General features: G+C 39.7%; 1 protein-coding gene across 2 annotated transcripts; it reads left to right on the forward strand.

The window, feature by feature from the left end:
- The first annotated feature begins 871 nt into the window (after nucleotides 1-871).
- LOC102093306 (annexin A1 isoform p35-like) lies at nucleotides 872-15,076 on the forward strand. Of its 2 annotated transcripts, none has more exons than XM_065045140.1 (13): nucleotides 872-945; nucleotides 2,552-2,630; nucleotides 3,729-3,822; nucleotides 4,619-4,713; nucleotides 6,243-6,356; nucleotides 6,968-7,058; nucleotides 8,051-8,130; nucleotides 9,072-9,128; nucleotides 10,520-10,613; nucleotides 11,233-11,328; nucleotides 12,316-12,374; nucleotides 13,358-13,480; nucleotides 14,823-15,076. In XM_065045140.1, the coding sequence occupies exons 2-13, from the start codon at nucleotides 2,565-2,567 to the stop codon at nucleotides 14,880-14,882; spliced, it is 1,029 nt and encodes a 342-aa protein (XP_064901212.1). In that variant the 5' UTR covers nucleotides 872-945; nucleotides 2,552-2,564; the 3' UTR covers nucleotides 14,883-15,076.
- The last annotated feature ends 6,440 nt before the right edge of the window (nucleotides 15,077-21,516 follow it).

Consider the following 21,516-nt stretch of genomic DNA (forward strand, 5'->3'; position numbering starts at 1 on the left):
TGTAATGAGATCCACAGCTTAAATGATATCTGAATGAGAAATAACACATTAACAAAAATAAATCCTTTAATGGAGAAACTATAAGAGATACTGAACAGTTTTGATTGTGTATCATATGAATATTTTTTTATTTTTTATTTCTTTTTTCTTTTTTTTTCTTAAAACATGAAACTAAATAAGAAGTTGCATGTCTAGATTTGAAGCCCAGTGGCACCACACCCATCATATAGGGTCACAGGTATAACCATGTTCACAACCCAACTCTAGATGGACCTATCTCAAATGATCATCTCCCAAATACACCCCAAACTAAGACTTCTTCAAAGCATGCCAAGTAGAACAAACACAGTGATACTGCAGGGTAGACATCAGCCTTTGAAATAGATGGAAAGGCTGTTGATCTTTGTCCCAACATCCAACAAAATTCCTAACACATTTTGCTGTCACCTTGTGTAAGATGAATTTCATGGGGAAAGTCCATCTGCCCACTTCAGTTGTTATCACCTGCCTCAAGAAGCATATTTGGCAAGACCAAATCTGGCAGTTTATCAAAATCAAATATTATTCTTTTCAGTTTTTACTGATCATTTCTGTTTGTCTCAGCAGAAACTGTATTCCATACTATGTTAACCTTTGTCTCAAAATAGTGACATAAGCAGTATCTGAGAAATGCCATGTCGAGCATCGTCATTTATTGACATTTCCCATCTGAAATGTGCTCCTGCTGTCTCCAGCACATAATTTTGCAGTGACTTTTTGGTGTGGATTTGTGCTTTGTAAGCACCCAGATTTAGTTGCTGCAAAAGCAGCCGATGGTTGGGGTGGTACGAACATGGTGGTTGCTGGGTGGGGTCACTCGTGCAGTGCTATAAAAGCATGACAAGCCCTCAGCTCTCTTACTCCTGACTGGTGCTGCCCTGAAAGGTAGTGTCTGTGAGGAAGAAGGTAAGTTTTTGTAGTTCTTTGCTGCAAACTTTAAGAATTGTATGCTAAATATGTCGTGACCTGGTGCAACATTCTGCTCATTGAATTTGCTGGCATGGGAAAAGATGGATGTGAGCAGGAGAAATTTTGGAATGTTTTATGTACACAGAAGGGTTTGGACAGATACTGCTTTTATATAACGCATGTAAGGAAATGGAAAAAACAAAAAAGAAAAAAAACCTAAAAGATTGCAAGCAAACTAATTTGGAGCTGACTGTTTCCTATGAATCCTCCCTTCTCTGTAGTGGACTGCTGTAGAAATATGCAGTAAAAATTGTTTTGCTGGAAAACAAAGGTGCATCGTATGGAAACTTCAAAAATGCTGTTAGTTCAACAATAGCTTTTGTGAGGGACTGTAGAAGGCTCTTCACTCGTGCAAGTGAAGAAAATGAGGCAAAGCAAACTTCTAGAAACAGAAGAGCAAACCCCTGGTATTGCGAGGAAAAGCTCACGCAAATCCTCATTGATAGAGGATCTAACATCCAGTGTTAGCTCTCTAAAACTTTCCACTAAATCTTCCAAAGATGAGAGTGTTTTTATCTATGTTTTTATTCCTATTCAGTAGACTCTCCCACCATAAAATTAATTATTGTGTTAGATCTACTGCCTGTTTTTCTGACAGGGTGTAAAGACCTTAATTTACATCCTCATCCTGGTGTCTAGCATTGGACAGTAACCAGAGAGTGTATCTCTGGTGGTTCAATAGGCATGGAGAAATGGTGTTATTTGACACAGACTGTAGTGTAAAAGCTGAGTTTGTGTCTTCAAATATTTTCAATAAATATTGAGTACTTTCTCAAAACTTCTAAAAGTGTGCATGTATCCCATTCTAGGGTGCTTATTCTGGGGACTGGGAGCTAGACAGAAGACACCAGTGCAGTGATTCTTGTGAAGCAACAGTTAGGACTTCCCACTTGGATCTCACTTTAGCTTTTCAGTCCAGTTGAAATGTTGGTTGTTCCAACCGGGAATGATAAAGTGCATAAAAATCAGTATATTCTTCAAACTGAGAAACTGAAAGTGCTTGCTCCCACTTTCTTTTAAACGGGACCTCTACACATTCCAGTTGAGGAAGTGGAACACACGACCTGGATTATATTTTATTAAAGGGAATAACTCTCAAATAGGCACTCAGGATGGAGTAACGAGAAAGAAGTGTCACACTTGTTTGCAGTATCTTCTGTTTGCACCACTCTGTAGTTACATGCATTTTTTTTCATCCCCCTGTTTGTAGGCTTCATCTTGATCTCAAAAGAGACAGAAAATATAGGGCAGAAAGCCATCAGTTCTTCCAGTCCTTTTCATGCTACATTAAAATACTGTTTTGACAGAATTCATAGCTCCTGGATCTGGGTACTGTTTACAGGAGCTGTTTGCACTTTAGATGGAAAGAGATGCATCTTCATGCTGTTCTATCTCTAATCCACAACTTCTGCAAGTAGATAAGGGTTTAGGGACATTCAAGCAATTGCGGAGCATTGTGTCACCTGCCAAAAGGAAACAAAATTATGGAAATCATTTGTAACTTGATGAAAAATTATTTGACACATAATGTGTCTCTTCCCAGAAACTCTGTCAACATGGCTGTGGTATCAGAATTTCTGAAACAGGCATGGTTCATGGAAAATTTGGAGCAGGAATGTATTGTAAGTATTTTCGCATTTTGAGAGCATTATTCACGTACTCCTAGAAGTGATATAAAGGCATAAGCTGGACAAGGCCTTTCACATACATTTTGCTTTATTTTGAGTATTATTTTTTTATTTTCTGGTATTAAATGTTTAGTTTTGGTTTATGTTTGTTGGTTTTGGTTTTTTTTGGTGCTTGTTGTTTTTTGATTTGTTTCTTTTGTTTTGTTTTATGTTGGTGGTTTTTATTTTCTTTTTTGTTTGTTACGTTGCATGGTTGCTTGGGCTTTTCCTTATTTAAAAAATCTCACCGTATATCATAGTAAGGGGAATTCTGGTGAGGTCATGCTACCAGGTTATAGGCTCTATGTAGTAAGTTGATTTGTCATGTTGCTGATTTGGGGCAAGCCACATGATAGATCTATCATGTAGTGGAATTTATCACCCATAGTCATTTTGAGACCACTTTAGGCATTGACTAGGGAGCGCCCATCTAGGAATAGGTTCACCAAAAGCAGCTAGTAGATAATGCCTGTGAAGACAGTGTGGCTTACGTCTGAAATTTCAAAGAACTTGGGTAACAATTCTCCACTTGCTCGTAGGATGAGACTTGAAACTTCTCCAAGACCTTACATGCAAGAAGGGCTTGTAACCTTAGAGATGAATCAGCTGTGAAGTCCCTTAATGTGACACACGGCCAATTTGCATCAGATGAGTGGGGAAATTAATAGCACTTCATTGGCAGTGCCTGTAGGATTTCATTGTGGTTGCAGAGCCTTTAAAATTTGGACATAATTGCCTACCATGACAGTTACAGAGTATTTTCCCATGGAAACCAACTTTCCTGTGGAAACCAAGTCTTCAGGTGCCTAAAACAATATAGGAAGTACTTTCTGCTTAACGTAAAAGGTGGGAAGGGAATACATACATCCTAAGCATATCCATTACTGAGCCTGTTTAGTTCTCTACAGTTACAAAGCTGAGTGTGTTTCTTCACAGTCCTATAACAGGCAATCCCAAATATGTGGTTTGTTTAGGCCTTTAAAAGTGCTTCTTCGCAAAATTATTCTTTCGAATGGGCACTAATTATTTTTCTTTATTTTTTTCCCTCTGCAGAAATGTACACAATGTGTCCATGGAGTACCACAACAGACTAACTTTGATCCATCAGCTGATGTTGTTGCTTTGGAGAAAGCTATGACTGCAAAGGGTAAGAGGGCTAACTACTGAACCTGCTACATTAGGACTCTTCCACAGGAAAAGTCAAGAATTGTACAGAATAAAATATCAGAGTGTGAGACAATGGCAAGCAGGACATTTGCCTCTGTTGTCACAGAGCTTGGCAATACAGTCAGTTATGCCATTCAGTAAAGAACCTCAACTCTTTGACATCCTGATGCTGTGTTACCATTTCAAACCTTAATACTATCTTAGAGTTCTGAAATATGTTGAAGGAAGGGCTGTAAATATTTAATTTCTAGAGAATCAATCAATACTATAACATACCATACTCATAGGTTTTTATTTGATTTGAATGAAATCCCTGCGGGAGGCAGGGAATATGCTGATAATGCAGCAAATGCTACTATTGTGCTTCTCTCTTGTAATGAAAATCTCACTTGGCACTTGCCTGTACTTTGAAACCTTTTCCAGTTCAAAGTCCTGAGATTAAATGAGTATGCCTTCTAACTTTTTTTTTTTTTCAGTTCCTCTATAGTGTGAGGACTGCACTCAGAACACTTTAAGACTTCCTATATGAAATTGTAGAATCATAGTTTTCTGTGTTCTATGGGAATATATTTGTTGGATTACTTCACTAAATCACTAATTGTAAGTCAGTAGGTGATTAGTTTCTCCTTTGATTAAGCTTTAGTGTGTCAAAAAAAACAAATATGACATAAAGTAAATGATAAAATGGAAAAATTATTATTTGGCTAAAGGATGCTCTAGAGACCACTATAATAATTGCAGTGCCTTAGACATGTTGTTTTTTTGGTGACTCATAGGTGTGGATGAAGCCACCATCATTGACATCATGACTACAAGAACAAATGCTCAGCGTCAGCAGATCAAAGCTGCCTATCACAAGGCTAAAGGAAAGGTAAAGTATATTCAAGCCAAGCTTAAATTTGCACCCAGAATATCAATGTTGCTGCTGGCTCAGATGGCACCTATAGCTCTGGTTTCATACAACCAAAAGTCACAGTCCTCTGCCTTCCGTAGTTTGTGAAAACCATGCCAAAATGATGATAGCCTGCAACTGCATTGTCAGCCTTTGAAAACAGCAGCCACTCTTTGGAAATAAAAACAGATTTTAAAATTCTCACTTTCCATCTTTCTGAATGCCCTGGGGATCCTTTAAATCACAGCTTGACTGGTAATGCCAAGATTTCAGCAATACATGGGACACAGCCTGCTGGGAGAAAGGGAGAAATGGAGAAGGGGACTTGGAGGCATCTCTCTGACTATTTAAGTCCAGCAAAAAAATTAAACAGGACAGGAAAGCTGTAGGACCAAAACTCTGTTCCACAAGTATACCCACACTGGTGTGGGGATGGGTGCACAGGAGGTAGTGTTCTTCTGCTGCTGAGGGGTGTAACTGCTACTCCCTGGAACTGCTGAGTGTCAGGGATTGGCTCAAGGAGCGTGGACATGAGTCCACTGAGCAACTGTACGAGCAGAGCCCATTTTAGTTGACATAAGTAGGCCTTAGTTAGCTTGAATATTAGGCCGTGGGGAAGGGGGGAAATGGAAAAGTACTGACTAAAGCAGGGTCTGCATATTCTTGAAGAGATAAGGGTCAGAGGAATGCGGATTGTTCTTGAAGAGATAATGGTCAGAGGAATGCGGAATGTGCATAGTTAACTAAACCCAAGTAGGTAGAGTAAGTAAATGTAACCTTTTGAGGGCTAAGCCTATTAGATAGAGACAAGTATGCATAATTATGGTATTTGGTATAAATATGCGCTATCCCGGGCAATAAAGTTGAATCATGCTTTATCATTCACATTGAGTCGGCCTGCATGTTTTTCTCAGCCGCGTACTCGCAGCTGAGAATCTTGGAAATAAGCGCATGTTTCTAGAAATGGTCTAAATTGTAAATTGCTTTCATTTTTTTTTTTTTTTTTAATCCCTAAGTTACGGTCAAATTAGAATGAAGAAAGCCCAAATCTTAACATCAGGACTTGCAGATTTAAATAAGAGGATATGATAGTACATCCATGGTTTCCACTGCAAATTCTGCACCCTCTGTGCAATAACTGGGTGAATTAAAATGGTATCCAGATAAGCAAGTCAGTCATAATCATAACAGCAATATAGCAATTTCTTCTCTTGAAAAAACAAGCAGCCTATTCTGAGTCTTCTTCTGATGTGTGAATGAGAGAACATGGCTGAACTGACTGTGTGAAAACTCTCCGGAGTACTTACTGAAAAACCCTGCCACTTTGACTACCACATAGGAGACCAATGAAAAACTTCAAGCAGGGCTTCACCATTCTTTCTAGTAGCTAAAGGAATGATGTAGGTTAAGAATCCTCAGAGATTAGACCTGATGTTTGGACTGTAGCTGAACAGCAGCTTTTTACCCTTCTCTCTAGCTTAGTGTGTTCCTTATGCTTCCTGTCACAGAGTCTGGAAGAAGCCATGAAACGAGTTCTGAAAAGCCACCTGGAAGACGTTGTTGTGGCTCTGCTCAAAACTCCCGCTCAGTTTGACGCTGAAGAATTAAGAGCCTGTATGAAGGTAAGTCAAAAGACTCTGAGAAAAACTCTCCTGAAGAGTATAAATAATGTCAGGGACTGTAAGGGACAATGGACTTGGATTTTAAAGCTTGTGTCCTGTCTTCATTTGAACCCCCTTTTGTAAAATAAATCTGTACCTGTAAGCCGGGTTCTCAGAACCATATCCAGAAATCTCCACTTAATTTCAGGCTCGGAGGAGATTGGCTGCAAATGGTATTCTGTTCTGAGAATGAACTCTTTCTGCCTTCTGAAAACTGGTTGCAGATGCCATGGTCGAAAGTTCTAGTGTTAACATACGTTTACGTTTGAGAAAACAAAAAGGGAAAGGAAATATTTTTCTTTGTAAGCTTTACATTCATGTGTTTGATGTGCACTGTTTGGTCCCTTCGGTGCTTCTTTTGGGTGCCAGTGACATGAGATGTGATATGTAACTAATTCTAAAAGAGCTGCCGTCACAACAATGTATGGAAGCACAGTGTTCGTCGTTTTTCTTTCTTGTTCCACACGGGGACTTCAAAGCCAAGTCCTTGATTTTCTTCTTATTTCTGATCTTCTAAATGTTAAGTTTGTGGTATAAAGTAGCATTTCTAAAAATTCAACCATGTTTGCCAGGGGCATGGAACTGATGAAGATACCTTAATTGAGATTCTGGCCTCAAGAAACAACAAAGAGATCAGAGAAGCCTGCAGATACTATAAAGAAGGTAATTCAGAGCAAGAAAGGAGTATTAATGGTATAACGCTACAGCAGGCACATTACAGTCATACCCTCACTTCTCCTTATGAGAAGCTGAGGCACCAAGGTAGGCTGTGAGTGAAGCTTCATGTAATCTTGATAAAGTTGCAGGGGATGGAGGTCATACTGACTTTTTTTCCGGCTTATGTAGATCCCAATTCAGAAGGGAAAGGCACATCATCACCTTCAGAACTGCAGCTTTCTCATGGAATAAGCCATGCATTTAGACGCCTTCTAGGATGCAAACAAAATCCAGCTGCTTTTCTTCTCTTGTAAAATAGCCTTGGTTGATCTCTGCTTGATTAAAAAAAAAAAAAATAAAAAGGTGACATTCATGGTAAGAGCAACCAGTGAAGTAAAGTCAGGCAATCTTTGAAGAGATAACTAACACAGAATGTGGTATCTCTCATCTGTGTTGGTGTTGAGTTTCCTGTCACAAGTCAGTGTCGGCTACATAAACGGTGGTTTCTGAGACAATGGGCTAACTTTTCTGAGAGACTGCCTCTCAAATAGTCTCAGATAGAAGCCAAAAGTAATGCTTGGACTTTTCAGAAGAGTCGTGTGCTTAAGTTCAGTGTTGGTGAGAACGGAAGACAAGCAGTTCAGAAATAATTTCAAAACCTTCGTTTGTGCTTCACAAGCAAAAGCTTAAGATAATGCCACCCACAAGACCTTAGAGGAGGACTTTGTTAGCAGATTTTGCATTTAGCCTCCCATTTCACAACACATCTGAGGGCTTAGAGGACATGTGACAAATATATGTTGCCTCTCAAAGCTAAATGAGAGAAAGTAAGAAAACTGCATGGCTAGTGGGGATATCTAAGTGGGAACCAAAGAAAAGGCTGAAAAAATCAGACAATCACAGAATGGTTTCATTTGGAAGAGGCCTTTAGAGATCATCTAGTCAACCTAGTTGATAATTTTAAAATGAACCACAAACCCTTTTTGGTTTTATTTCAGTACTGAAGAGAGACCTGACACAAGACATTATCTCTGACACATCGGGAGACTTTCAGAAAGCTTTGGTTGCTCTTGCCAAGGTATGCTGTGCTTAAGTTTTTTGAGTGATGTTACTCATAATAAAAAATGAACGTTGTTATAACTATATTAGAGAAGGCACACAATAGCTAAGCACTCAGGTAACATCTATTTCCTTGCATTGTTTTTAATTTACATGTCTTAGACCATGTGTTACTGTTCTTAACCAAGCGATGTTGAGCTTTTATCTCAAATGCATTACAAAAACCAGCGATGTTTATCAGCGTTTATTAGTTATGCTTTTAAGACTCTTGTGTGTGTATGTGTGCGCATGTAGTAACTGTTAAGAATGTGAAAAAACAACAGGGATGAAGCTCTGTCAATAGACTAGTAAGAGAAGAAGAAGAAGTGCTTTCAATTACAGAGTCAAGGCTTTTGGCTTGCTGCTAAGATATGCTTCCAGTAGTTAGATACTGTGACAGGGAGCAAACAAGTCTTGTGTGAATTTGTTCAAAATCAGAGGACTCTAAACACTGGAGCTGCCCAATAAAAGACCCTTTTAAAATCCATTAAAAATGGATTCCATGATTCTTGAGTACATGTCTATGAAGCTTGGACATGTGCAGAGGAGAATATTTGGATACGTCCATGTGCATCATTTTGATTTTCAGGTTTTGTTTTCAAAACAATGAGAAAGGAGTCTATTGAATTGCCAGCAGCCAGGAAATCACAGTTTCCAAACCCTAAGCTGCACAATGAGAAGCAATACTTCCTGCGGATTTTAATGTAGGACTTCAGAAATAGGTTGCTGATGGCCTTAGAATGTGAACTCTGATAAAAAAATACACCTTTATTCACAGAATGATTGACGTAACTGCATCTACCTGCAATTATGTCCTGAGTTATGTATGAGGATGGTAGGGCAGAACTCTAAAATGCCGAGTTGTGATGAACTGGATGATTGTGAGAACAAATTAAATTAATTTTTTGTTTGTTTATATAGGCTGACCGATGCGAAAATCCTCATGTGAATGATGAGCTTGCTGAAAAGGATGCCAGGGTGAGACCACACTTGGCACTCTTGAGAGCGTCTTTCTTCATCTGACTTACTTGAGACTACAAACTCTGGCTGCAAATGTCCTGCCTGCATCTTGTGCATTCTGTACCTAACAGAGATTTATGCACTCTGTAGCAATCTTTTCTGAAGGGACACTACAGGGTGTTTCAAGAAGATGGACTCAATTTGATACCTATTTGCTTTGAAATTGTGTTCATCTTTTGAAACGCCCTGTATTTTACAATGTTCAAGTAAGCTTCGGTATCTGAAGAAAATGAATTTTTCATCCTAATATCTAGCTCCAGAAACATTTCTGCAAAACCTCTTCTAGGTCGTGTAAAGCATCATTTAATAGAGGGGCTACGGTGTGCTCAGGTGTAGGTGGAACCAGCTACCACGCCTTGACCAACATGAACTCTGGTATCGATATGTATGGTGTCCATAACTATAGGTTCAAAGTGATGAACCTTTCAGGATTATTGGGTAACGCTCACAGTATTTTCTGAATAATTCTAAAATAAGTCACTGATCTTTCCCTTATTTCTTCCACCATTAGTGTGACTATTTTTGTTGAAATCTTGGTAAACCTTAGTAGTCTTTCCTGAGTTTTCAACTGTGAAATCTTACATCACTGTTACAATACAAGTGTAGATTGACTTTAAAACTATATTCTTTTTAAAATCTGACCAAGAAAAGGCCACTGAGCAATACTGCTTTTATTCCTGCTACAGAAGGAGTTTAGTTTTGTCATCAGCCCTAGAAACTAAAGTTCAGTAATTTACTACTCTGCCTAAGCTCAAAATTTCAATACTATTGCTCTTGGTAGAGAGAGAGTATTGTTAAATCTTCTTTGCTGCTCTGAGGAGGTCTTCAGTTATTACTTCAAGAGAGGTTTGAGGACGTGAGGAAAAGGAAGGAGACTGATTTGCTTCTTACTTTCCATTAATTCCCTCCCGGAAAGACAAGGAGTGCTTGGTGCTAAGGCTGCTCTTTCATAGTTGTCGAGTAACATATCAGAGGTAATTTTGTTTTTCCGAAGAAAGCCTACTAGTCCCAAACACCCATGCAGACTGGAAGCATACCAAAATATATGAAAATTATCTTCATCCAAGAACGTAATATATCCAAGAGACCTAGATGGTGGTTGTAAAAGTCAAAAGGTAGGTTTTGCAGCTGCATAGTGCCGTCTAGGTAGAGTTAGGACACAAGTAAAATATTACTTGATGGAGCTAGTTTGAGGTTCTGAGGGGCTTTGTTATGGATTCCATCAAAGGCTTGAGTTCATTACTGACAAGAAATGGCTGCTTTTGGCTGGCAGCCTCAGAAGTACAGTATTTCTGCTCATGCTTTACCATGTTGATGTTAAATTTACCGCTTTCGTTTCTTTATGACAGGCCTTGTATGAAGCAGGAGAGCAAAAGAAAGGGACAGATATTAATGTGTTTGTTACTGTTCTTACTGCAAGAAGTTACCCACATCTCCGAAGGGGTAGGTTGGAAGAAAATTTTTGTTTTTACAGAGATTGTATTTTGAATATGACCTACTCATGAACTCAGGGAAGGTACAGATTATCAAGACATGACTCTGGCTGCTGTTTTTTCTAACAGGACACATGGTTGCTAACTAAGGGTGCTGCTGGCAGCTTGGCTGTTCTTTCCATACCGGTGATGAGCCATATCATTTAGGTTGTTAACAAAACTGTTTGGATGAGGTCTCACAGAGCTAGTGAACACAAGGCCAAAGGATCAATGTGGTGGGGGTTCTATATGTTCCCCACATGGTACTGCTCCTCGGCCAGTTTGCCCTGGGTGGGGATGTATCATCTAATGTCACAGGGTCCTGCGGAGTCACTAGACCACCTCTGTCCCTACCAGTGAGAACACCAATGCTACCATATCAACAAAGTCCCATTCCTTACGCTGACTCACCCAGGCCATGCAGTAACACTGTTCTTTACACAGTGATGGCCAGGAAATAGGAGAAAGGTGGCCTGCGATCAGTCATCTGTGGGCACTGCTGCAGCAGTGAGGGCAGAATAAGGCAGAGGCAATTCAGAGAGATCACTGTATTTTCATCACTGCTCATGGAGTTTTCTTCCCTCATTTAGTCTTTCAGAAGTACACCAAATACAGCAAGCATGACATGAACAAGGCAGTGGATATGGAGATGAAGGGTGATATTGAGAAATGCCTGACTGCCCTTGGTAAGTGGTTCTGCAGATTATAAACTAGTAGATATACTGACCGTACAATAACCTGGTTTTTTACTTCCATCACAATTGCTCTGATAGGAAGCCATTCTGGCCTTATCGTGTTTCATTGAGAAATTTGCTAAATTATACTTTGGAAAGTCTAGTCTGAGGATAGTGATTTATTTCAGTTATTTAAAGTCAGTTCAAGTTGATGAGTGACCAGAAATATCTCTCCTGATACAGAGAAAGCTCTTGTAAGAACAGATGTGTTATCAACATAGGAAGACCCTTACAGGAAGTCAATATGCCAAAAAGAGCTGTCAGAAGAACCACAATATGTATCAAAGATCCAAATGTGTTCAAGATGTTTCCAGAAAAACAAAGCCAGAACGCCTCTGAATTTTATTCAAAGATATTTAAAATAGACAATTATTAAAAATGTAGCAAATTTCCTTCTGTAAGGTTGTTCTAGAAAACACCCTTAGAAGGTTTGGAATATAGCTATACATGAAGGCCATCATCCTCATGAACAATAGAGTGAGGCAGTCACTCACTTAAGTCCCTCTTACCAGTAGATGAGTGATTGAATCAGAAGCCAGACACTCATTTTGTTCTCGGTTTTTGTATCACGGTCAGGGGAGCTTTGGATTAAGGAATCAGTCCCATCAGATGCCCCTAAACACCACAAGTGAAGGGCAAGTATTCAGTGTAACTTGCTTTACAGAACACCAGATCTGAACCTCCAGCTCTGTTTTCATTTCCTTCTTTTTGGGAACTGCAACATCTTTCTTAATTTTGTGGCAGTAAACTAGGGAGCACAGTCTTGCAATTTTTCTTTCCTTACTGAATTATTTTCAGAATAGATAGAGGAAAGGAAGTGCTAAATCTCCCATATGTTGAAGACAGGGAACAAAGAAAGAGATAAATAGGATATTCTTTGCCTTTTGTTACTCGTGACATGTATCAGAGGTGTGACATTGTCTCATTGTTTCATTACAGTGAAATGTGCCACAAGCAAACCAGCTTTCTTTGCTGAAAAACTCCACATGGCAATGAAGGTAACCCAGAGAGAGAACTTCCCTTTGTAAAGATGGGGTGCTTTGTAAGCTGAAAAATAACCAGCTATCTAGAGATCTCTAATCTCTTTATGTGATAAAACAGGACTACAGAAAGAATTTCAGTGTTTTCTTCTCTCTCTTTCTGTTATTTCCTTTGAAACCTCTGCATGTCTTTCCATAGGAGTAGCTGTCTGTTTGCTATGGGTATTCAGGAAGGCATCTGTCCATCCACACATTTATATTTTACTCTAGACAGTGACAGAAGGCCAACTGGAACTTTTCTATGAAACCAGAAAAATATAAATGAAAATTAAATAGAAAAGCACTTACAGGTCAGGACAGGAGCGCTGTAGAAGCCTGATCTTTGGCAAGCCATCCGTGGTCCTTCTGGAAAATTTGGAACCTGGGCTGAGTGAGTCAGTTGGAGATCCTGAAATGGTCTAGTATACTCCTGTGACTTGGCTAGGAGCACTGTGAGTTCATTGCACTCCTAAAAAAATACTGAAAGGCAGGGAAGTCTAGATTGTCTATGGCACCTAGCAAGCTCCTGAAACATTTTAGCAGACAGGTACTTTCATAACTCCAGTGAATTGGTTAGAAACGGTAGATGAAAAAAACGAGTGAATCTTTATGAAAATAAGGTTCATCACACACCTAAAAAAAAGTTAAAAGGCGGTGAAATCTACGTTGACTCTGGCATATAGCAATCACTGTGAAGAATGAGTCTCTTGTTAGAAAACAGGTAAAGAATTGCTTAGAAAGGAAATCCAGGATTGGAGGTAGGCTGCCAGAAGTGAATTGTGCTCATAGGGCACAGAAGGGGGATATGAGAGGAATCCCTCCTGAGAGATGTTAAGGGAATGGGATGTGGGCTGTGTACACCCAGAAAGAAATCTCATGGATTAACACACAGAACCTGCTTTAATGTATTTCAATGACAGAAAAACTTTTTAACTTCTTTTTTTCCTTTTACTTTTATGCAGGGCTTTGGGACACAGCACAGAGACCTCATCAGAATCATGGTTTCACGCCATGAAGTGGATATGAATGAGATCAAAGGCTACTACAAGAAGATGTATGGCATTTCTCTCTGCCAAGCCATTATGGTAAGTTTCCTCTCAGGTGATGTATGAAATACAGGACTAGTAAATTATTTCGGAAGCTCAGTAGAGGTTTGTAAATTCTTCTGCTTCTCAGTCACCAAGTCCTCCTGAGTAACTCATTGTAGCTGAGTAACCCAGGTTCCCCATGATCGACATTGCAAGGGCAAAGTTTTTGTCGCCAAAGCTATAGCAATGTTTGTGCCACGTGTCTCAGAATATCATCTTATCGTCTTCTTGTGCTGGGGCAGAGAAAAAGTACATTGGCAGAAGAGTGGAGATGACTACACTAAGACCTCTGTGGGAGATGGTTGGTGCAACTGCCTATTGGCTTTTAACACTTGAGGTAATCCTAGAAACACCTAGTTAACTTGAGAGTTATGACACCTGCTTTCCAGGTGACTTAAGTAAAACCTCCTTCTTAAAGGGGACAGAACACCCAAAGTATTTTCCAGAAAATTTAAGCCAGTGAGGGACCAGAAAGAAGCTAAACTTGCAGAGCAGGTTGGTCGAAGCTAGTGGATAACGTTAAAAAATGAAACAAAACTAAATAAACACCTTGTTTAGAGTAGAAACATACTACCCACATACATCAAAATACCTCTTTAATTTTTATCGCTGTCTGCTACTTTTTCAGGTAGGTGCCAAAGATGACTCTTAGTCTTCCACCAGTAGTGTGTGTGTGATGTCTACTTTGATATGCAATCACATCACCTCAGCATATTCTAAAGTCTTTATTACATCCAAATGCCTTGAGGCATAGATTTGCTACACTAAACAATTCTTATGTCTCAGAAAAGTAAACTCAAATTCGAGAAAAACAGCATGTGTAATAATTTCAATGCATACTTAATGAATATCATGCATGTTGCTTCTGAGCTGAACAAGCAATCCTATGCTGAATCAGCTATTATGGTTGGATTAGTCTGAGTTTGAGATAAGCCTACATGCAAGGTGTATATATATTAACAAACATTGGACAACACTGATAAAGGAACGTATTTTCACTTTACCTAGAGAAGAAAACCATATGCTCCTCAGTGGACAGAAATCTTCTCTGCTTCTCGTCTTTATTTATGCAATGAGGCCTCCCAGGATTTTGACTTGTGTGGCCTACCTTTGTTCTACTCTGGAAATGTGTATGTTTATTCCTAGGTCATTGGAATAATTTCAAAGAGGGTACGTGGTTCAAGCTCAGTCTGTGGCTAACACATATGTATTATCGAGTGATTAACTTATGCAGGTGAAGGCTCCATGGTTGGTACATGTATATGGAATGCTTACTGACATTTATTTCACTTGAGACCGTTATCCTAACCATTGTGGGGTTTTGTGCTTAAATTGACAGGATGAACTCAAAGGGGATTATGAAACGATCCTGGTGGCTTTATGTGGAAGTGATAACTAAGGTTCCTGTTCCTGCAATACACGCAAGCTCTTTTAAAGAAATTCTTCATATATGCCTCAACTCTCTTCATAAAACACAGGTTTTACACACTGAGGTTTAATATATCTTCTTGTCATTATGTATCCAAAGAGAAATCAAGACAAGTTAAAGATTTCCTCTATGCAAAGCAAATAAACTTTCAAAAATACAGTTAACCCATGTGTAAGTTTGTTTGTCTTTTGTTGTTTCTCTCCATATAATTTCAAGTTGTCTGAGTACAGTGAAGGAGGCAAATGTCAGTAAGTAACTTAAACAGTCACCATGGAATGTGGCAATATCAGCCAGTATAGCTGAGCCTATGCCTTATCATTTAACTTCAGCTAGTCTTTATGTAAACCAGATGTAATAAAAATAACTAAAGATAACTTATTTTAAAAATAGACAATATAAAAAATCTAGCAACATTTACATGTTACTCTTTTTCATTTAATTTCCAGAGCAAAGAACAATAAAAGTAAAAGAAAAGGAATTGAAAATGTATTCCACAGCCCATGTAGTACTTTCATCTTTTTCCTGATTAGTTGTGCAAATTTTTAATATTATCTCCAAAATGAAAAACTACTACCACTGCCTCTCTTTTGGACAGAGTTCATGGTGGTATTACTGTTGTGATTGTGCCAGATACTCTACAAACGAGTTATTATGGCCCTCAAATGCACTGGTGGAATTAAGCATTTCTTATTACATAATCTCTGTATGCAGGAATGGAGTACACTCAGTAAATGTGCAAATGACATCAAGTTGGGTGGGAGTGTTGATCTGCTGGAGGGTAGGAACACCACACAGAGGGATCTAGACTGGCTGGATCAATGGCCTGAGGCCAATTGTATGAGAATCAACATGGACAAGTGCCAGGTCCTATACCTGGGTGGCAACAACCCCAGACAGCACTACAGGCTTGGGGAAGAGTGATTGGAGAGATGCCTGGCAGAAAAGTATCTAGGGGTGTTGGTTGACAGCCAGCTGAACATGAGCCTGCGGTGTGCTCAGGTGACCAAAAAGGCCAACAACATCCTGGCATGCTTCAAGAATGCCCAGGGGGGTTGTTGTTGGAAAGTAAAATGTGGGAAAGCAAGATGTGAGGTTCCAGCCACCTGGATGATAAAGGAAGATCAATACTAACATGACCATCTGGATGGTCAAAGACATAATACTAACATAATAATATATAAAGGGCCTTGGACAGATTATTTGAAGTACGTTTCTCATAATTGTAAAAAGTTATAGCCCGGACTCACAAGAATGGTATCTTGGGCCAGATAACCACCCCCAAGTGCATGGGATATGTGAATGTCCTTGGGCCTGGTCTGTGAATGAGTGGAAAAACAAGTGAGACAAACATCACATGAGTTTAGCGTGTTTTTAATAACAATTAGTGGAAAAACACCTTTTGTAAACATCTTAGTCCAGGTCCGTACCTGTAAATGCTATGAATTGTCAATGGTGAATAAAGAAGGCGGCCTAGATCAGCTCTCTGCTTGGCCAGGCTCTGCGCTCCTTCCTGAACAAGATCTCTGCCTCTGCATGAATCTCTGTCTGTGTCCTGGTATGCGTCGTCCATAATCACTGCAGGTTGTAGAGTCCCCTTCCCTGGAGACATTCAAAACCTGCCTGGACACATTGCTGTGTATCCTCATCTAGGTGTTCCTGCTTGTGGCAGTTGCACACCTCCCTCTCTCCCCCACCCCACCCTTTCCTTCAATATGGAAGGTGCAGGCACATCTCCCTCTCCCTCAACACATCCTCCCTCCCTCTCCTGCAATGGGGGTAACAGTTTCTTTTTTTTGATCCCAGAGCCCGTTGACCTGGGTCATTAAGAGAGAGGAGGAGGGGGAGCAGAGGCACCAAGGAGCTGAGATGTTCCTGGGCGCCCACAGCCAGAGTGGGGGGGTGCCAAGAAGTTTCAGGGCACCCCACAGCCAGAGTAGGGGTGCAGAGAAGCTTTTGGAATGCCCACAGTCAGATGCGACACAGCTATATAAACAGGATGCCCGCCGACGCATGTGCTTGGCGCGGTCCTCTTGGAGCACGGGCCAAATGCTGTCCTCAAGAGCCCTCCCTTAGACAGGATTGCCACCTAAGGTAATCTCCTGGGACTGGGATTGCCTCATTGCACCATGTGGGTGAGTGATAACTTACTTAATATTTCCTCGCAGGATTTGTGGGTGTTTTTTTTCCTCACTGAGGCAAAGTGAGAATATTCTGTGCCTAAATATGAGCACATGTATTTGTTTCCTGAAGTCAGGGACAGCTCTGATGTTGTTTTTGTGAGCCACGTGTATGCACACTGTGGATCTCCATTGTTATCATTTGCTGCACCTCAATAATTTCCTCAACTGATATTCGAACCTGTATTTATGTTACTGGAGTGCTAAAACCCTGTTCTTATGGGTTAATTTGCTGCACCTTTTTGACCAGAATAAAAGTTTGTTTTGAACCCTGTTGTGCTCCTAAAACTAACTTCGGGGTGCCTCAGTGACACTGCTCTGGTAGGGAGATTGGACTAGGTGATCTTTTGAGGTCCCTTCCAATCCCTGACATTTGTGATTCTGTGATGCTGTGATAGTGTGGTCAGAAGGACTAGGGAAGTCATTGTCTCCCTGTACTTGGCACCAGTGAGGCCACACCTTGAGTCCCATGTCCAGTTTCGGGCTCCAGACTACTAGAAAGACATTGAGGTGCTGGAGAGGATTCAGAGAAGAGCAATGAAGCTGGTGAAGGGTCTGGAGAACAAGTCTTATAAGGAGTTGCTGAGGCAACTGGGACTGTTTAACCTGAAGAAAAGGACGCTGAGGGGAGACCTCCTCACTCTGTAGAAGTCCCTGAAAAGAGGTTGTAGAATGGAGGGTGTTGATCTCCTTTCTCAAGTAGCAAGTGATAGGATGAGAGGAAATGTCTCCAAGTTGCGCCAGGGGAAGTTCAGATTGGATATTAGGAAAAATTTCTTCACAGAAAGGGTTGTGAGGCATTGGAACAGGCTGCCCAGGGAAATGGTTGAGTCACCATCCCTAGACATGCTTAAAAGACATGTGATGAGCTTCTTAGGGACAAGGTTTAGTGCCAGAATTAGATTAATGGTTGGACTCAATGATCTTGAGGGTGTCTTCCAACCAAAACTATTCTAATATTCTATGTTCTTTGTTACATATAAACACTGCTGATCTTCTCTATTGTGGCCTCTAACCATGTATATGAACAAGAGGATGCTAAATTATTGAGACATCAAAGACCATCTTGGTTAATTTGTGTTAAACATTCCAGACCCTCTTTGCTTTCTGTTGGGTTGGCCTAGGATAACAGAAGCCCGTCTCTTTGAAATGGCCATAAAAATGTTACAGGAATCTTCTATCAAGACAAAAAGACAATTTACAAGAAGCAAGTTGTGTCTGATTGCTCTTATTAAAGAAATGGTATTTTTAATACAGAATTACAGGGAATAACAGAGTTTTGCTACAGATTTTTTTTTTTTTTTTTTTTTTTCAGGAACAGGCATCCATTGGTATGCGGCTATGGGAGAAAACATACAGATTTAAAACTCCAAACTGAGTGTTATGCAGAACTTCTAATATAAGAACAATCAGTTGAAACAAAACACAAATGAAAAATTATATTCCTTTCATTGCAACAAAAGTACAACCTGGATGATGCATACATGCACGTGAATCCTGCATCTATAAAATTGATTTTTTTCATAATAAGATCAAAATCTTCAGGATAACATTGTCTAATATTCTGAAGGAGAGACCTCAATGTGTATTTCTTGTCCAGCAACCACATCCTTTTGCGAGGTAGAAGGGAAAAAGATATAAAAAAGCTGTAAGACAGAAAATGTTTTTGAATGTATTGGGAATGTTTTCAATCCAATCACTGTCCTAAGACAGTGTAACATAAATTCAGAATTATATGCTCTGGCTGTATCTAGTTGCTTGCAGCTAAGGTTTGAGAGAAAACAGAAAGCGCTTTGTAAAGTGCATAATTTCTGTCCAGAAAGGACTTGTTATCTTGTACCTGTTCAGACTAATTATTTAATATTTTTTTCCTGTACAATAAATGCCCAAAGCAAGAATTTAGTATAAGCTGGTTGCAGAACCCAGATACAATAATTAAAATGATTTTATTTGTGCACATTAGCATCATCTCAAGATATACCTTTTCAGAAAAGACTTTCACATTCATAAGCCGTACACCAAAAGTACTGGCACATTAGGTGCATGATTGCTCCATAACACAATCATCTGAGCAGAAGACATGAGAACCTGCCTCAGGTCTTAGGTCTTGCATCATTGCAACAAACTTCAGAAAATGTCATAGACAGACCTGTGCTGCCTCATAGTAAGGAAATTCTCTTGCGGGTAAACAGTGTAATATGGCCAGTTTAGCATGAGAAACAATGCAGGAAGGAGTGCCATGGGACTGAGCTTTCTTATGTGTGTGCTAATCCACTGAACCATAACCTGATATTCAACTTTCTGATCTCCAGTGGAACAAGGACAAAAGGGATTACCTTAACTTTTTGAGTAATGCACATTTTGGAGTAGATATGACTTTTGGTCTTGTTCTAGGTCCACCCTGGACTCTGTTGTGTGTTTAATAACCCAGCATCCCTACACAAAATTTTGGTTTTGATAAACTTGCAAGGTCCTTTTACGTGTTCTGATGAAAGCCTTTTTCAAAGGAGTCAGGATGTTTGTTTTTTGTTTTTTGTTTTTTTTCCCTCTGACGTAATTCTGGATCAGATACCAGAAGTAATAAGAATAAAAAAGCTGTTCTAACAGCCTACTGTGATTGTATGATATCTAAATGACTGGGAAAACAAATCAAAACAAATAAACACAAAACACAAGTAAAGCAGTAGCTAAATATCTTTCTTTGGTCCCTGGCTTTGGATCACTGGAGGGTTTTACTTCAGTTTCCTACAGAATCAAAAATTCAGCAGTCAATACCTTGAACAACTTCAATTCTCATTGACTTCAGTAGGAGCCAAATTAATGTAGTTCTCTCCTGGCATCTCATCTCTGAGATTCTCATGCAGCTGATGTCATTGCATCTTGCAAATTTTATGGGCAATTACATCTTGACTTCTGAAATTTGCTAACCAAAAAGGAGAGATTATTTTATTTTGAATCTGTTACTTCAACTGAATGCAATATCAATTTAAGACCTAAAAACACCTGTGTCACCCTCTTCTCATCTTTCCAAGGGAAGAAGAAAAGTGATGCAAGGATTTTTCTTTACTACTATGTAATTGATTTTAGCTTCATGGTGTTGCAAAATGCCAAAAATTTCTCTGTTCTGTTTTTTGAAACAGCGGTATAGCCTGCTAAGAGAAGTATGATATCATCCTCTTTAAAGTGTCTTGAACCTTCTAGATCAGTCACTTCTCTACAGCTGAAGTCACTGAACAGAAGGTGGAGCTATATGTTTAATAGGTGTGTTCTTAATGGTTTTAAGGCCACTGCAATGTTATTACTGATGTTCACAGAGCTAGCATGCATACTCATCTTCTGTCCCAAAAACACCCAGGGACCCACCTAGTCCAGCTAGTTGCAGCATGTTGAGCATTTAGTCACTGAAACAGATATTTCATACAGTGTCATAGATTTCCTTCAAGCAGCATGGTGACTACTTGCACACAATTGTCTATCCATAATACACAAAGGTTTAGCTGGCATGAGCAACAATTGGGCCAGCAACTATTGCAGCATATGCCAGAGCCCTGGACAGGAAGCTAAGTTACTCCATTAGTCTTCCAATCTCAAGGATACTTGGTTTATCACAATGCTAATGTGTAGTCAGTGTCATTCCAAGGTCACGTCTGAAACCAGCAGTTGGCATGACACAGCTGGAGTCTGCTCTTCCAAATGCTCTTTTCTCTTTCCCACTCAACCACACTTTGATGTATCAGAAGAGAATGGTTCACAATTTCCTTGGCCCCCTGGACTTAATCTGGGCCAAAATAGATTATCTGAATAAAAAAGCTAGGCTGGTTATCTGTGATGTTCCTATAAGTGCTGTTGGCTACCCCCAGTCTAACGGACAAGAGACCTCAAACCCACAGTCCTGTTCTTGTGGCCTAGCAAAGTTTTCTAGTCTGGTGTAAGGTTGTGCTCCCAGCTCCACATGCATTACACCTGCAATTAGAGTAAACAGGCACAAGGGTTTAGCTGTTGAAAGCAGTAATTCAGACCATCAGCCCAGTGGGACAGCCTGGCATCATTTTCTTAGGCTGTGCTTTAACACGTTATATCTTATTGTTTAAAAAGTATGGTGAATTACAAACAAAACTTCCCACATCCATTGTAGTGGTGCCATACGTCTTTTAATGGTATTCTAACCACCCGGTGTGTGCAAAGGTTTGCAGATAAAAGAGACTAATGTTACCTGTTTTGCTTTGGCTTTTAGCAGCAGGAGAAACTGGATTCTTGTTCTTCTTCCAGAACCAGGATCATGATGACAGGGGAATACTTACCTCCGTTTAAAAATATTGGTCTCAGTAAAAGTGTGAAAGAAAAAAAAAAAAACACAAAGGAAGGAACAGGGAAAAAAAAAACAACAGCAAACCACATGTTCTGAAAAAAATAATATAGTACAGTGC

Source organism: Columba livia, chromosome Z (assembly GCF_036013475.1).
Source record: "Columba livia isolate bColLiv1 breed racing homer chromosome Z, bColLiv1.pat.W.v2, whole genome shotgun sequence".
Taxonomy (NCBI): domain Eukaryota; kingdom Metazoa; phylum Chordata; class Aves; order Columbiformes; family Columbidae; genus Columba; species Columba livia.